The sequence below is a fragment of the Tasmannia lanceolata genome, unplaced genomic scaffold, assembly GCF_043159265.1.
Source record: "Tasmannia lanceolata isolate RefF3 unplaced genomic scaffold, GAP_Taslan_0.1 ptg000005l, whole genome shotgun sequence".
Classification (NCBI taxonomy): Eukaryota; Viridiplantae; Streptophyta; class Magnoliopsida; order Canellales; family Winteraceae; genus Tasmannia; species Tasmannia lanceolata.
In genome coordinates, this window is record NW_027518682.1 from 17,932,659 (window position 1) to 17,949,751 (window position 17,093).

Sequence of the window (17,093 nt, forward strand, 5' to 3'; positions counted from 1 at the left end):
CGTCGGATCAAATATCAAGGATGGGATGATGTGTACGTGTTCATACGGCCTTTCGTCCTATAATTTCTCGTAATATAATCTGAGTCGTTGCCCAGTGCCCTCAATGGAACAGTGGTTCCCACCTCTAGTTGATCCGAGCAACAAATCCAGCCCACATTGGAACAGTAGGTCCCACATCTAGTTGATCAGAACCGTCTATCTTATAAGTCTTGCTTCCTAAAAATCAAAGTCAATTATCCAATTATAGCATCAAATAATGTATTGAATACGGACGGTCAGAAAATATTCATAGCCAAAGAAAAGACCCCCCCCCCAAAAAAAAAAAAAAAAACAGATGGACGGTTCAGATGAGTCAAAGGCGAGACCCAATTTACAGTGAGGTTGCGTAGTAGTGAAGCATTCCTCCCTTCTGGACACCTTCCTTCATCCCCGCGTCTAATTTTCTACCCCTTGAGAAATATAAAACACAAAACACTCACTTTCTTTTCTCCTCAGACACAGAGAGAGAGAGAGAGAGAGAGAGAGATGGAAGAGAGGCAAATAAAAGGTGTAGTTATAATATCTCTTCCTCCTCCAGATGACCCCGCCCAAGGTAAAACCATCACTGCTTTCACCCTCTCTGACCCACCAATTCATCATCATCATCATCATCATCAACAACAACAACAACAAAGAAATCTTCTCCCCGTTCAAGCAAATGCAGGACCTCCAATCTCCTCCTCCTTCTCATGCAAGAGATTACTCTTCAGGACTACTTTTGGTCTTTTGGGTGCCTTACTTTTCACCTTTGTCCTTTATATTTTTCCCTTTCCGGACTCCCCTTTTGAATTACATCGTCCTTCCGAGGAGGAGCAACGCCAAGTCAATTCTATAGTTTTCACTCTTTATCCCAAGTCTGGGTTCCTGAAGGACGCAGAGCTTAAGCTTGGAACTTCTGTTAGGAGAGATGAGGCCGCGATTAATGGATTGAGCAAGAGGAAGAACAGTGAATGGGGTTCTTCTTCTTCTTCGTCTTCATTCAATTCATCCACCATTTTTCCTGTCAAAGGGAATGTGTATCCAGATGGGTACGTTGGTACTTGGTAGATTCTTTATTTCTTTCCTATACCTGATGTTATGAACTCAAATCGGTTCGCAACATGATTGATCTTCTTTGACCCACTTTGAGGGAAGGGTCATCAGTCCTCCTTTGTGTGCAAAAACACAATTTGTAGAGCATAGATTTCTTAGTTATTACTTGTTTAACTGTAGCCTTTATGATAAATGTAGTGATGGAAAATTTTGCTTCTAAATCATTATCTTCTTAGAGGAATTTAAGCAACTATGTTGACCTTGAAGGGGTATTTAGATTTTTGAAATGTTGATTGTGTTAAACTCTTACTTATCAGCTGTGTTGTGGAGGTCAAAGGGTCATGCCGTCATGCTTCTAGCAGAGTAGTCCCATGCAACTCTTATATGTGTACTAACGCTTGTTTTCAACCTTTTTTTTGAATGGCGGACATTGCTTCTCAATCTTGATAGGCAATGGATCTTTTTCCCTTAGTTCAAATTTTTGCACTGGGATGATGGGCTTTAGCTGTAGGGATTGGGGCAAGAGATCAAAGGTTTAGGGCGTAAGAGAACCGATTTATGACTGAAGGAGATGCACAATCCTTTTAGAATGCTTAATGTAAATATTGTTGGAGATCCTTTATCTCCTGAACCAATTACTTTATGTCTTAGGTCAAGATGCTTTGTGCTAGGACCATGAGAGAATATAAGGAAGCAAAGTGAAGCTGCAAGACAGGACTCTTGAGTCATTACCCACTCGATGGTGGAATAATAATTGTGTACCTTGGTGTACAGACATTACAGTAGAACAGTAGAACCCAAGTTTTCCCCTCTTAGAAAACTAAGAGCTTATCTGACAGGCATCTGTTTCTTCTAATATAACTGAATCTATTCACTATGGTATTTCACATCCTTCATTTGTCATGAGATTATGACACATTTAATTAAAATTACGACTCTTCACATCCTCCATTTGTCATGAGATTATGACACAGTTAATAAAGACAACACTCTTTATGATCCCTGCCTTAAACATTGGTTCGATATAGGTTTGTCAATATACTGATACAGCTGTTATATATAGTTTATAGTATAATGTGACTTACTTTTTTTTTTTTTTTTTTGAAAATGATAGCCAATTTTATTGTAATGCGACTTACTTTTACTTAGTTATATCTTGCGTTTGTATTGCACTCTAGATGATTTTGTTCTTGCAATTTCACTTTTTGAAAGGTATGTATGTATGTAACATGCTTGCTGTCATTTTCTAATTCTAACTGAATTGTGATTGGCTTAGATGCTGTACAGACTGTATTTTGTCTCCATTGTTGTTGGGAATCCTCCGAGACCTTATCATCTTGACATGGATAGTGGGAGTGACTTAACGTGGATACAGTGTGATGCTCCATGCACTAGCTGTGCCAAGGTACTCTCTAATGGGTAGTTCAAGATTCTTATCAAATTCCAATTTCTTCATTTAATTGAAGTTTGAGTGGTCAAACTCGTAAACATTATCTTTTGCCCATGTGGACACTGTGGTGTCTAATTGTGTCAATGATGAATTTACACTTAATATTTAATAGGTCCCTGTGCACACTCTGCAGATGCATGGTCGGTCCTTCTTGTTGTGTTAGGCTTGTACAAGTCTATGCCATATGTTTTTATTTCCCCTATCAACAACAACAACAACAACAAAAAAAGAAGTTCCGAGTGAATCATTGAAACAAGAATTGTTTACTTTGTTTCTTTTCTGTCTAATCTGAGAAGTAAAATGTATACAGGGTCTTCTTGTGATAATTGGTTTTAGAAAAAAAAAAAAAAACATCACCCGTACTTTAATGGCGACAATTATTGTAGGGACCACATCCTCTTTACAGGCCTACTAAAGGGAAATTAGTGACCGCAAGAGATTCTTTGTGCCTCGAATTGCAAAGAAATCAGAATCAAGGATACTGTGACTCTTGTCAATGTGACTATGAGATAGAATATGCAGATAATAGCTCCTCCATGGGTGTTCTTGTAAGAGATGAAGTGCAGCTAATGATTGCAAATGGAACCTTGTTGACGTCAAAATTTGTTTTTGGGTATGGATCACATAATGTTTTATATTTCTGAAGCTAAGTTGTTACACAGGTTATGAAATTAAAGTTAATTCATGTATTTGTTCGCAATATCCATTTATAGGTGTGCATATGATCAACAAGGTCAACTTTTAGTCTCTCCTGCAAAGACTGATGGGATACTTGGACTTAGCCGATCAGCAATTAGCCTCCCTTCTCAGTTGGCAAGTCGTGGTATTGTCAAAAATGTGGTGGGCCATTGTATTACTAGTGATGTAAATGGAGGTGGATATATGTTCTTTGGTGATGACTTTATTCCTCGTCAGGGTATGACCTGGGTTCCCATGCCTAATAATCCTTCTACGTGAGTATTGCTTTTAAAATTTTCATTGATTTATTTTTAATGGAAGCTAACTTTAATAATTTTAGTTATATGTAAAAAAGCATTTTGTGTAGTTGGTCACAGTTTTTCTGTACCTTCAGTAAGCATTATATATTTAAATTTTCAAACGAGCTTTCTTATTTTTCAATAATCATTTCATCATGAATTGTGATTTAGCTCTTCTATTGTGCTGCATTTATTTATTTTATGTGCTATTGTCATACCTAATTCATAAATTTGATGACCTTAGGGGATAGCAAAATGTTTCATGGCCATGTGTATGAATACATCATGTGTGTAGAGACTTTATTTATTTGTATTTTTTTGGTGTTGGTGCCTTTAATCTGGCCAATCATGTCAAGTGTTTCATTTAACCCTTCATTATTTTTTTCTTGTTTGTCCTAAGGTTTAAAGCAGAGAAGCAGGATTCGTACCTGGAGTTGGGGATTCGCGAATCCTCAAATCCGAATCCGAACCCCGATTCCCAATTTATGAAAACCCCGATTCCCACTTTATAGGAACCCTGATTCCCAGGCGATTCCCTGCGAATCCCAACTCCCCAGTGACTCTCAGCGATTCCCCGACGAATCCCTGTCGACTCTCTGGCAAACCCACGATTCCCGCTTCCCACCATCCCAGTAGCCTTCGATTCCTACTTTTGAATCCCGAATCGAATCCCGCTTTCGATTCCCGCCTTGACAACCTTGGTTTAAAGTGCATACTTCTAGTTCTTGTAATCCCGCAAAAAATGCAAAAAAGATAACTCAAGAACTCTTGACCTCTGTTTCTCATGATTGTGTCATATCAACAGATACGATGGATTGTTATATATCATGCTTTTGAAAAAAAATTATTGCATACTTTTGATGGGATAAAGAAATAGTAATTTCATAGGCTTGATAAATGACCATAATCCAGTCATATGGATAGACCAATGCAACTAGGAACATTAAAAAATATTAGATATCTTGAATAGACGAAAAGGAAAAATATAGAAATGCCTAATGTTCCACACCTGATTTTCAGCATCCACCAACCATACGATCCCTATGCTGTTTGAGTTACATGTATTTAAGGATTCTGTGACTTTGTGAGTGTAGACTAATGCAGACATATGTCCAAGCTACCTGTTGTGTAACTGGTCATAGTCTGGGTCTGCCACCTCAAACCCATGTCATCGCTTAGCCAAACTAAATTCTTGTCAAACCACACTTTGTTGGTCTCATTGTCTCATAACGTCATGCAACGTTGCAGTGTTTGGTACAAATCTCTCTCTCTCTCTCTCTCTCTCTCTCTCTCTCTCTCTCTCTCTCTCTCGTTACACACACACACACACACACACACACGTTGGGGCGGATGAAAGAGGATTTTTTGGGTTTTTATGAGTGATAAAAGATCAGCACTCATTAAATTTCACTTAGATAATTGTCTACTTAATATATGTGTCAGGTGTTGAAAATGAATTAGAATGATGGGTTGATGTTTTATTTTATACATTTATTTTGTAAGCCTCTTTTTTTTGTAATACCATTAAAAAACCCCTATTTTTTCTAAAAATTTGTTTCTATTGTCGACTCTATTTAAAAAAATAAAATTAATTACGTTTCTTATCTTCTTCATTTCTTGTTACTTTTGTAATTATTGCACCAAAGCATAGCTTCGCCCTATTTTTTTTTAACTCTGTTTTCTAATACCATTAAAAAACCCTCTTTTTCCTAAAATTTTATTTCTATTCTAGTTTCTCTCTCTATTTTATTTTTTAAAATTTAACTACATTTCTTAGCTTCTTCATTTAATGTTGTTACTCTTGTAATTATTGCACCAAAGCATCATTTCACCCTATGAAAATTTAATTGTTATCTTATGGTGTTAAGATTTATATTAAAACCAAGAGCATTGATCAACCATTCTCTTTTCAAATCTTTCAGAAACTACTATTCTACCGAAATTAATAAATTAAGTTTTGGAGGCCAACAGCTCAGCATTGGTAGGCTGGGAAACAATGCTGGGAAAGTGATTTTCGATAGTGGCAGCTCCTATACATACTTAACAAAAGAAGCGTACAACAGCCTAATCACTTCTGTAAGTATTTATTAGCAGTCCTGGGGAAAAATCAAGAATTGTTTGTTATTCTATCCTTTTGACTATTTCAAAATATCATTGAAGCTCAAAGATATTTCCCCTGAAGCACTTATCCAAGATGAATCAGATCTGACATTGCCAGTTTGTTGGCGAGCTAACTTCGCAATCAGGTATCTTTAAGCTAGTTAATTCGATGCGGCCATATAACATAATGTACCCAAATAACTCAGTACTTGCACTATATATTGTAAATGTGTCTTTGTCAAACTACCATTTGTAGTTATTCTAAAAAAATTAGAAACCTATTTTACTTCTAAGTGCATGCCACAAAATATTAAAATGGTTACAGTTCTGCAGGTCTTTTAAAGAAGTGAAGCAGTTCTTTAAGCCCTTGACCGTACACTTCGGAAGTAGATGGTGGATCAGATCCACAATGCTAATGATTCCTCCTGAGGGTTACCTGATCATAAGCGTAAGGATTCTCTTCTAGCCTTTTGAAATTTAAATTGGGTTTTGCCCATATCCCATCTTTAATTCTGCCTTTTGAATCATCCGAAAACTTTTACCAAGGGTCTTTCTTCGTAGTTCTTACAATATTTTATGGTTACAGAAAAAAGGCAATGTGTGCTTGGGAATCCTGGATGGAAGTGGAGTACATGATGGATCGACGAATATAATTGGAGGTATGTCGAGTTTCTTCAGAACTGTTTGTTTTGAAAAAGTTTTGTATCGTAGTCGGGGGAAATTACCTTTCGGTTGACCCAAAGATTGTCGGGGGAAATTAAAACTTTCGGTCGACCCAAAGATTGTGGTTTGCTATACTGATTTTTCATCTCAATACCACTCCTAAATTCGTTCATCAGAGAAAAAAGTTAGATTTCATTAAAGTCGCTGTCTTGGGCTACTGTTTCTACATGAGGGAGCAACATCTAGAAATTTGAATTTTGCAGGCATTTCATTGCGTGGACTACTGGTTGTGTATGACAATGTTCATCAGAAGATTGGATGGGCCCAATCAGATTGTGTCCAGCCACAAAATCTTAAGAGCTTCCCTTTTTTCTGAGCTGAGTCCTTCAGTCACCATACTAAAGTGAGATCAGATATAATATCAAAGGAAAGAGGGATCAGATGTGATTTGCCTAGTATGTACAAGTTCGGCTACTCTTCTTGTTCTTGGGGGCTATCTTTTATAGATTTTATGTAAATCTCTATGTATATTTTTATCGTTGTTGTCACTAGAAACCACATCCTCACCCTGTACAGTTCATATGAAGAGGATCACTTATCTTTCTTGTTCTTGGTACTCTTCTTGTTATTGGAGACTAGTGTTTTATATGATTTGCAACTGATACTGAAATAGGGTCTATTTTTTTCTTCTTTTTTCAAAATTACCTCTCCTGTTTGGCCTCTGTTTTTTTTAGGAATACTGAAATCTCAGCTAACCAAGATGTCAAAATCCCCCTTCCCTTTCTTCTAGCTATCGGGGACCGAACACACCATAAAGCTAGAAAGCCGGTATTTATTTCCCTAACAGCGAGGCACCCTCTCGTTGAACGGTTGTGATCATCTTGCGTAGGTGGGCCTAATTAGAAGTGAATCATGTGGGTGTAACTTTTCTACATAATTTTTCTTATGTTTGGTTGCAGGTAGTTACATTGTAGATTAGTGGTATGAGTAGTCAGTAGGGACGAGACAAACATTTGATCCCTCTAAAATTTACCTTGTAAAATAGTGATAAGTAGTGTTTAGTTGCCAACCTCGTAGAGTAGTGGGAGGGGGTGTCATTATCAATATAGAAAAAGAAGAGAAGAGAGGGAAGAGAGAGAGAGAAAACACAATTTTTCATGAAGAATTCCACCATTTTTGAGAAATTTGGCATGTAAAATATAATGAGGGAACATGGACGCCATGTCACCAGACAAACAATAATTACCTATGAATCTTGTATAGTAGTCTTCAGGGATTGTGATACTAAATTGGCATCCAAATGCCATAAGGCCACGTTTGGATACCAACAAGATTTTGATTTGGATTTAGTTTATATTTTCAACTAGATCATATCCTTAGATTTCCAAATCGGCTACAACAGTGCAAAAAATTCTGATTTTCAAATCTGTTCTGCGAGACATTATTTGGAAATCAATATTTGTGGCAACTTCTTTCACCATCGCTGCTCCTCAACGTTGCTCTGGCAGCAGCGAGACACTCCTCTCTCTTTCTTAAAACATGATCATGAAGATGATTGATGTGTTTTGTATCCAAAACTCAAATTCAAATCAAAATACAAATGCATGAGGCATCCAAACGGGCCCTAAAGTTACCAAAAAGTCCATTTTTTTTTGCTTGGGAAATGAATATGCCAGGCATGTGGCAGCCAAACAGTCCCAGCTATTCCCAATTTTCGACTCTAGCATTGCAAAACCCCAGAGCCAAACTGAGAATATGTTTAATTTCATTTTTTCTAGGAAATTTAGATTAGATTTTATTAATTTAAAATTTTAGATTAAACATATATAAAGGGCTAATTTATATGAATAAATTGCATAGACATGCATTAATAGTGCGTCTAACTTCTAATTAAATTTCTAACTATGTACCTTGTAAATAAGACTTACTAGACTAGAACACTCAAATGACGGTCCGGTTTGAAATAGATCGTGGGAAGTAGGATCCGAATGACACTCTGAAACAGATCAGACCAATAAGAGATTTAGTTTGAATGGATCCTAACTATGACAGGATCCGATCTGAAATAGAATCGTATCCGTTGACACCCCTACTTGCAAGTAATTAAAATTAGAATAACTCGGGAGATTGCCATAACTCCACTAGCATCTGAGAGTTTTCCATCGTTTGGATTTAACATTTTCCATGAAATATTTTCCAAAAAAATTCTAATAAGATTTCTAAGAAAATTTGATTCCTGCTGAACTCAGGAATTTCTATTTCCATGAAACGTTTTTTTTTTCCAAGGAAATTTTTGTTTTTCCCATAGATCCAAACAACCCTGTTAGAACGCTTAATTTGGGCCACCCACATGACATCATCGTGATCTGGACCCTTCACTTGGTGGTGGTCACCATCTAAAGCAATTGGACGTATGGAAAAATTATTAGCTGTCCTCATTGAACTCCTATAATTAAACTTTTAACCATGTTGGAGCTGTGCGAATTTCTCACTATGTCATCCTACCAAGATGTCATCATGCTGATATCATTTGTGTGGGCCTACTAAATTAACACAATTTTCACTAGTAAGTGCTTCTCATATTATCATCGGTAGGGTTATCAACAGACCTAATTCGGTTTGGGTACAACTATTTCTATGTCACGGTTCATTTGAATCCAAAATTGGTTAGGTCATAATAGGTCAGATCTGCGGATCACACAATCTGACAGCTATTACTCTGATGGTCTGTTGCATCTGACAGCTATTACTCTGTATTTTCACAAAGAAAGATGGGCAGCGATAGGGCTGCAACAGGGTCGGTGACCCGCCCTGACCTTGAGTCAGGGCCGGAAAACCTCAACCCATAACCCGCCCCGGGTATTGTGCTCGCCCTGATTGGCCCTGATTGGGCAGGGCTGGGCCGGCCCTAATTGACCCTAGTGCCAATACCTGTTAGAGTGCCAAAAATAAAGCAACCACTTATCATATGGAACAAAATGATCAATAAACAGAGAAAGGGAACAAAATAAGACAATATGAATTCAACAACATGCGGGCAACAGAGACAATTAATAATAATAATCTAAAGAAACATCAATCCAAGATAATAAAAAACATTAGCAAAAGAAACATGCACAGATGGTTCAATTCTATAATAGAAAACTCAGGATCGGGCCGGGTCAGGGTACCCAAGGCATTAACCCAAAACCCGCCCGACCAGAGTTAGGGTAAAAAAAAAATGAACCCTGACCCACCCTCAGGGTTAGAAAATCCAACCCAGACCCTGTTCGGGCTCAGGGTGGGTCAAGGCTAACAGGGCCAAACTTGCACCCCTAGGCAGCGAATAGTGGTGACTGGCAAATATAATCACAGAAAGGCAAATGAAGACCGAGTCTGATCATTTATGGACGATCTATGATCACCGTAGGGATACCAAAAAACCAACAAATGGGTTTTAGGGTTCAATGTGTGTGCGTGTGTGTATGCGAGTGAGAGAGAGAGAGATTTAGTCCCACTTGATTCTTTCAAGGAAAAATTGTTAGAAAAATGCAAAGTTTTGTCTAAATTGTGAATAAAGGGTAGTGATTTGAAAATTATAAAAAAGGTGTTGACAGGTGAGAGAAGATGGCTTTTAGGACAAATATACCCCTCCTACTTCTTTTTTCTTTTCACCTTTTTGCACCTATCCCTATGCACTTATTACCTTCTCACATACCACCTTCTTCTTCCTCAAGACTTTTCTAATGTGGAAAACTCCATGGAAGGGTTTTGAAGGTTGCCATTTACAACAGGGTTTGGTAATCATGAGAGAGAGAGTCGGACTTCCGAGTCGGACTCTTGGAACAGGTTTGGTAATCATGAAGGTTGCCATTTACAACAGGGTTTGGTAATCCATTTTCTTTGCATTTTTTTATTCTTAAACATCAAAATCAAGCTTCAATTTATAGTTTACCTGCAGGACACTAAGATCACAATGTACATCCCTATTATCCTTCGAATTTTTACTCAATTTGAAAATAAAAATCTTTGGAATTATCCCTATTCTACTGGCTTCCGTCGGAAGTCCGAACAAAACTTCGGACTTCCGAATGGAAGCCAATATACATAACCAAAATATTGGTTCCATTCGGAAGTCTGAAGGTTTGTTCGGACTTCCTAACAAACGTTCGGACTTCCGACGGAAGACAGTTAAACTTTATAGTTCAATAATTGTCATATGTAAGTGCATCATTTTGGTATTTTTTTCATAATTTTAATACTTTGCTTCCATTTTTTTCGTAATTTTTCATTTAAAACTTAGCACTTCAGCCACAAATCCGTAATGATTAATATTTTTTGCAAGTAATGATTACTATTTTTTGCAATTATGCTTTTGCTAGCCACCTTTGCACCCATATTACTTCTGCCAATCTTTGCATCAAAGGATGGGCCACAAGCCGAGAAGTTGCCTCGGCAAAGGTGGCTAGCAAATTCCCATACAAAAAAGGGAAATGTTATCCACACTACTGTATTTTGATGAGGGCACTCCTCATTTAATTAAAAGTACGGTATGGCCCCCCATAGGATGATCCAAAGCGTCAATCAGATGGGCCACAGCCTAAATTGGTTGTGTCCCAAAAATCATTTCCATAGGTTAATCATAACCCTTCGATCTATAGAGGGGTAGGACCAACCCTCTAACATTCTGATCAAAGCGTTAGGATAAACCTACGGAAATGCTTTTTGGGGCACAACCTATTTAGGCTGTGGCCCATCTAATGGACGGTTTGGATCATCCTATGGTGCGGGCCATACCGTACTTTTAATAAAGTGAGGAGTGTCCTCATCAAAATACGGTAGTGCGGATAACATTTCCCAAAAACATCTTAAAAAATACAACAAAAATCCAGGTGACACGTGGGTCAACCCGGATTTTCTACCCCGGAACCACTAAGGAACCAAATTTTATACCTCGGAACCACTAGGGAACCACATTTTATACCCCGAAACCACTAGGGAACCACATTTTCTACCCAAGAACCACTAGAGAATCACATTTTATATGCCGGAACCACTAGGGAACCACATTTTATACCTCGGAACCACTACGGAACCACATTTTATACCCCAGAACCATTACGGAACCACATTTTATACCTCGGAACCATTATGGAACTACATTTTATACCTCGGAACCACTAGGGAACCACATTTTATACCCTCGAACCACTACCGAATCACAGTTTATGCCTCGGAACCACTAGGGAATCACATTTTCTACCCCGGAACCACTAGGGAAACACATTTTATACCTCGGAACCACTAAGGAACCACATTTTCTACTCCGGAACCACTAGGGAACCACATTTTCTACTCCATGACCACTACCGAACCACATTTTATGCCTCAGAACCACTTGGGAACCACATTTTATGCCTCAGAACCACTAGGGAACCATATTTTCTACCCCGGAAGCACTAGGGAAAAACATTTTATACCTCGGAACCACTAAGGAACCACATTTTCTACTCCGGAACCACTAGGGATCCACATTTTCTACGCCAAGACCACTAGGGAACCACATTTTCTACCCTGGGAACCACATTTTATACCCCGGAACCAATACGGAACCACATTCTATACCTCGGAACCACTACGGAACCACATTCTATACTCCAGAACCATTACGGAACCACATTTTATACCCCAGAAACACTACGGAACCACATTTTATACCTCAGAACCATTAGGGAACCACATTTAATACCCCGAAACCACTAGGGAACCACATTTTCTACTCCAGAACCACTAGGGAACCACATTTTTTACCCCGGAACCACTAGGAAACCACATTTTCTACCCCGGAACTACTAGGGAACCACATTTTCTACCCCAGAACCACTACGGAACCACATTTTATACCTCAGAACCGCTAGGAAACCACATTTTATACCCCGGAACCACTAGAGAACTACATTTTATACGCCAGAACCACTAGGGAATCACATTTTATACCTCGGAACCACTACAGAACCACATTTTATCCCCTAGAACCATTACGGAACCACATTTTATACCTCGGAACCACTATGGAACCACATTTTATACCTCGGAACCACTAGGGAACCACATTTTATACCCTCGAACCACTATCGAACCACATTTTATGCCTCGGAACCACTAGGGAACCACATTTTCTACCCCGGAACCATTAGGGAAACACATTTATACCTCGGAACCACTAAGGAACCACATTTTCTACCCCGGAACCACTAAGGAACCACATTTTATACCTCGGAACCACTACGGAACCACATTCAATACCCTGGAACCACTATGGAAGCACCATTTATACCTCGGAACCACTAGGGAACCCCATTTACACCCCGAAACCACCAGGGAATCACATTTTATACCTCGGAACCACTAGGGAACCACATTTATTCCCCGGAACCACTAGGAACCACATTTTATACCCCGGAACCACCACGGAACCACATTTTATACCTCATAACCACTACGGAACCCCATTTTATACCCCGGAACCACTAGGAACCACATTTTCTACCACAGAACCACTAGGGAACCACATTTTATACCTCGGAACCACTAGGGAACCACAATTTTTACCCCGGAACCACTTGGGAACCACATTTTATACTATGGAACCACATTTTATACCTCGGAACGACTAGGGAACCACATTTTATACCCTGGAACCACTATGGAAGCACCATTTATACCTCGGAACCACTAGGAAACCCCATTTACACCCCGGAACCACCAGGGAATCGCATTTTATACCTCAGAACCACTAGTGAACCACATTTTATTCTCCGGAACCACTAGGGAACCACATTATATACCTCGGAACCACTACGGAACCACAGTTTATACCCCGGAACCACTACGGAACCACATTTTATACCCCGGAACCACTACGGAACTACATTTTCTAACCCAGAACCACTAGGGAACCACATTTTATACCTCGGAACCACTAGGGAACCACAATTTCTACCCTGGAACCACTTGGGAACCACATTTTATACTAGGGAACCACATTTATACCTCGAAACCACTAGGGAACCACATTTTATACCCTAGAACCACTATGGAACCACCATTTATACCTCAGAACCACTAGGGAACCCCATTTACACCCCAGAACCACTACGGAACCACATTTTATACCCCGGAACCACTACGGAACTACATTTTCTAACCCAGAACCACTAGGGAACCACATTTTATACCTCGGAACCACTAGGGAACCACAATTTCTACCCTGGAACCACTTGGGAACCACATTTTATACTAGGGAACCACATTTATACCTCGAAACCACTAGGGAACCACATTTTATACCCTAGAACCACTATGGAACCACCATTTATACCTCAGAACCACTAGGGAACCCCATTTACACCCCAGAACTATTAGGGAATCACATTTTATACCTCAGAACAACTAGGGAACCACATTTTATACCCCAGAACACTAGGGAACCACATTTTATACACCGGAACCACTAGGGAACCACGTTTTATACCCCGGAACCACTAGGAAACCACATTTTATACCCCGGAACCACTAGGGAACCACATTTTATATCTCGGAACCATTAGGGAAGTGAGCTAAAAAGGTGAAGGGAAAAAGAGAAGGGAGAGTATTCTTGTCCTTTGGGATTTCTAGAAGCAATGACAGCCCCTATTTCACAAAAAAAAAAGAACGTACCCTTGACAATTTAACCAAATCTTTGCATTTTTCTAACAATTTTTCCTTCTTTCAAATGAGATATTTTTTAGTACTTTTGTTCTGTTAGATGTTACATCCCGAAAATGCCCCATGTTTAGCCAATAAGTTAAAAAAAATGATGGGCATTATCGTACGATATCAAAATATATTTATTTTCTAATAAAGTGAGGAGTGCCTCCATCAAAAGACAGTAGTGCTGATAACATTCCCTATATTTAATTCACTTCAAAATTTCAGACCGAAATTCCGAAAATTTGGGATGAAATTTTGTAACATATATATATGAGGAAACTGTTGGTGAGCTAGCTTGCCCAATCACATGGGTCCCACATTTTGGGGAGTGATCCAAACCATTCATTTGCAAGGCCTTATCATAAATAGGGGGTGTACAAAAAATCAGCTCCATTGGATCATCCTAACCCCTCCATTTGTGGATATTTTAAAAATTACAATTAACCGAAATTTCGGACCGAAATTCTAGAAATTCCAAAATTTCAGCCGAAATTTGGTAATGGCCGAAATTCTGAATTTCGGCAAATTTCGGTTTCAGTCTCCACCGAAATCCGAAATTTCCGTAGAAATTTAAAACCATGCTTCCAATAACAATATTGAGAGAGAGAGAGAGAAAGAGAAAGAGAGTACTTTCTCTAGTTAAATGGTTCTTCCAAGTTCCAATAACAATATTATATTATTATCCAACGACTTTCATTTCGACCATTGACTTGCAAAACGAAATTACATAGGGGGAGTGGGGAATGATTCTCTAACATACGTCATTAGTTCATTACCACGTATCACACACGGCAGAAAGCATCACCGTACCCTCACATTCATCGTAATCTAATGTCGCACACAGAGACACGCGAGAGAGAGAGAGAGAGAGAGAGAGAGAGAGAGAGAGAGATTCTCTAACGGCTCATGCCCCCTTCCACTGACGGAGGCAAGGTGGTCACTCCTTTAGTCTGTTTTTCCAAGTTGCCATGCCACCCTACAAATCAATTCAACACAATAATAAGAGAGAAAAAAAGAAACTAGTAATTCCAATTCCATCATTCCCATAAAGAGATGGATATGAACATAGAGAGATAGAGAGAGACGCACCTATAGACAGGTCGAAGCCGCGGATTTTGAGCTCTCTGTACTCTTGGCATAAAGCGCACCCCTCACAAAAACAATGAACAAGGCAATCAGTACATGGATCAGCTCTCAAGGTGTACTGTCGCCTCAATTTCGACCGATAAAAACACGAGTATATCCAAGGACAACCCGATACAAGCAGTATAAGACAATAGAGCGCGCCAGTCGTTGCGCAAGCTGCATAAACATACCAATCACAAGTGAGAAATCACCCTCAAATTCCCAATTCACTTAGACCCAAATTCAAATTTTTATGTAAAGAGACTTACTAGTTGACCCTCTGTCAGCAATCTCCGCGATCTGACCAAACGTAACACACGGGCACCAAAATGTCATGCAACCTATAAAAGAGCTAGTATAAGAAATTGAGATGATTTTGAACACACCCAACTGGAAATTGGGAATAAAACTCATGGGAATTAAAAGGGGACTACTTACAATTAGGGAAATCTTCTAGGCAACCACAGAGGCCAGTGGACCAAGGTCCTGGGGTCCGGGATTGAATTTCCATGGCACTAGGGCCGGTGTTAGATTAGAATTGGTTTAGAATACAAAAGGAAAATAGGGCTGTTTTATAGAAACACTGGGTAAGAGTGGGGGTGTTTTGTGGTGAAGAGTTTCCTGGTAAATTCCTATCAGTGTGGAAACTACTTCCTCTGGATTAGGTTGTCGTACGTATCTCCATGTGGCAGTTTTTGTTTGGGTATAAATTGCCAATGGGGGACTTCAAAATACGAGAAATGCCAACGAGGGACACACTTTTGAAAAGTTGTTTGAGAGGGATAAAATGGGGTTATCAATGTTGGGTATATAATATAATCCATGTATGTTCTAATATAAGCCCAATACGATAATGGACCGGTGTAGTGGGCCTATTTGGGCTAGAGCCCACTAACCTATTAAAACCCTAGTGTATCTAATATATATAGGGGCTGGAGGCAACAAACTTGGTATTTCAAATTAGATACCTTGGGTGTAATGCTTCAAGCAACCTCTTGCTTGACCTAATTACTCTAACAATTAAGTCTCTAAAATGGGGTTATCAAACTCTCAGAAGGGGGTTATCAACCCTCTCTAACAATTTTCCTAAATTGTATCCCCCCGTTAACAATTCTTGTATTTTGGTGCCCCCCATTGGCAATTTTTCCTTTCTTTTTTATGTTGACGGGCTTGTATTTGCGTGACTGCGTGGGCATGAAGATCAAACGGGCTCTGTATATTAACCTCGAGGTCTCGGGTTGGATCCAGCTTACTACCCAAAAAATGTACTTGCGTGACATTTATTGGGCACTTAATACGTGGTTCACCCCCTTTTCTAGCATTTCCCACCCTTTAATTTCATATTTTCCTGAAAATAAAATCATTTCCAAGAAAAGATAAGAGGGTGAAAAACTGAAAATGCTCAAATAGGAGTGGAAATATCATTTTTTTCCTTTTTATTGGGCACTTAATAGGTGTAGCCGTATGTAGTAATCTGGCCCGTCTATCGGGTGGAGTTCGGCCATCGGTGTCACCCACAGCCCAAAAATCATGTAAATGATAGATCCTAGTTCTAGTAAGGATAGAGATTCATTCGTTGATGTGAACTATATATAGTAAGGATAGGATTGCGAGACTTTGTCCAGTTGTTGTGGGGCGCACCTGATGCGTATAAGACTTGGATGATTCAGGATCTCCGGTTTAGGGTTTTGCGGTTCAATGAGAGAGAGAGAGAGAGAGATATATATATGGAGAGTTGGAGACTGAGACCCACTTGATTCATTCAAATGAGATATTTTTTAGTTTTGTTCTGTTAGATGTTACATACCGAAAATACCCCATGTTTAGCCAATATGTTAAAAAAAATGATGGGTATTATAGTACTATAGCAAAATATATTTATTTCTCGGACACTCTGTCGAGACTTTTTGCAAAGTCCAGGGCCCACCTGATTAATTAACGTGTGGCTATGTCTCGTATGAGACACTACGATGGAC

At 39.1% G+C, this 17,093-nt stretch overlaps 2 protein-coding genes across 3 annotated transcripts; one reads left to right on the forward strand and one right to left on the reverse strand.

Annotated features, from left to right (window-relative positions):
• Positions 1–426: 426 nt before the first annotated feature.
• On the forward strand, positions 427–6,909 carry LOC143877786 (Eukaryotic aspartyl protease family protein). Of its 2 annotated transcripts, XM_077380010.1 has the most exons (9): positions 428–1,067; positions 2,359–2,476; positions 2,908–3,134; positions 3,235–3,474; positions 5,421–5,574; positions 5,659–5,744; positions 5,932–6,046; positions 6,185–6,257; positions 6,525–6,909. In XM_077380010.1, the coding sequence occupies exons 1-9, from the start codon at positions 526–528 to the stop codon at positions 6,635–6,637; spliced, it is 1,668 nt and encodes a 555-aa protein (XP_077236125.1). In that variant the 5' UTR covers positions 428–525; the 3' UTR covers positions 6,638–6,909. The 2 variants fall into 2 exon arrangements, with proteins under 2 accessions (XP_077236126.1, XP_077236125.1); XM_077380011.1 differs by lacking the exons at positions 6,185–6,257; positions 6,525–6,909 and having other exon boundaries at positions 427–1,067; positions 5,924–6,046.
• A 7,740-nt stretch (positions 6,910–14,649) lies between these two features.
• LOC143876763 (cell number regulator 2-like) lies at positions 14,650–15,712 on the reverse strand. Its single transcript, XM_077378459.1, has 4 exons — positions 15,556–15,712; positions 15,387–15,458; positions 15,082–15,294; positions 14,650–14,968 (listed from the first exon to the last, which is right to left on the reverse strand). The coding sequence occupies exons 1-4, from the start codon at positions 15,626–15,628 to the stop codon at positions 14,889–14,891; spliced, it is 438 nt and encodes a 145-aa protein (XP_077234574.1). The 5' UTR covers positions 15,629–15,712; the 3' UTR covers positions 14,650–14,888.
• Between the last annotated feature and the right edge of the window lie 1,381 nt (positions 15,713–17,093).

Excerpts from the sequence above, each read along its gene's own strand:
- LOC143877786 (XM_077380010.1), top strand. The coding sequence starts at position 526 with ATGGAAGAGAGGCAAATAAAAGGTGTAGTTATAATATCTCTTCCTCCT. Across the intron at positions 2,477-2,907 it reads CATGCACTAGCTGTGCCAAG|GGACCACATCCTCTTTACAG; the intron begins GTACTCTCTAAT and ends CAATTATTGTAG. Across the intron at positions 3,475-5,420 it reads ATGCCTAATAATCCTTCTAC|AAACTACTATTCTACCGAAA; the intron begins GTGAGTATTGCT and ends CAAATCTTTCAG.
- LOC143876763 (XM_077378459.1), bottom strand. The coding sequence starts at position 15,628 with ATGGAAATTCAATCCCGGACCCCAGGACCTTGGTCCACTGGCCTCTGT. Across the intron at positions 15,295-15,386 it reads TGCTGACAGAGGGTCAACTA|CTTGCGCAACGACTGGCGCG; the intron begins GTAAGTCTCTTT and ends ATGTTTATGCAG. Across the intron at positions 14,969-15,081 it reads CGGCTTCGACCTGTCTATAG|GGTGGCATGGCAACTTGGAA; the intron begins GTGCGTCTCTCT and ends ATTGATTTGTAG.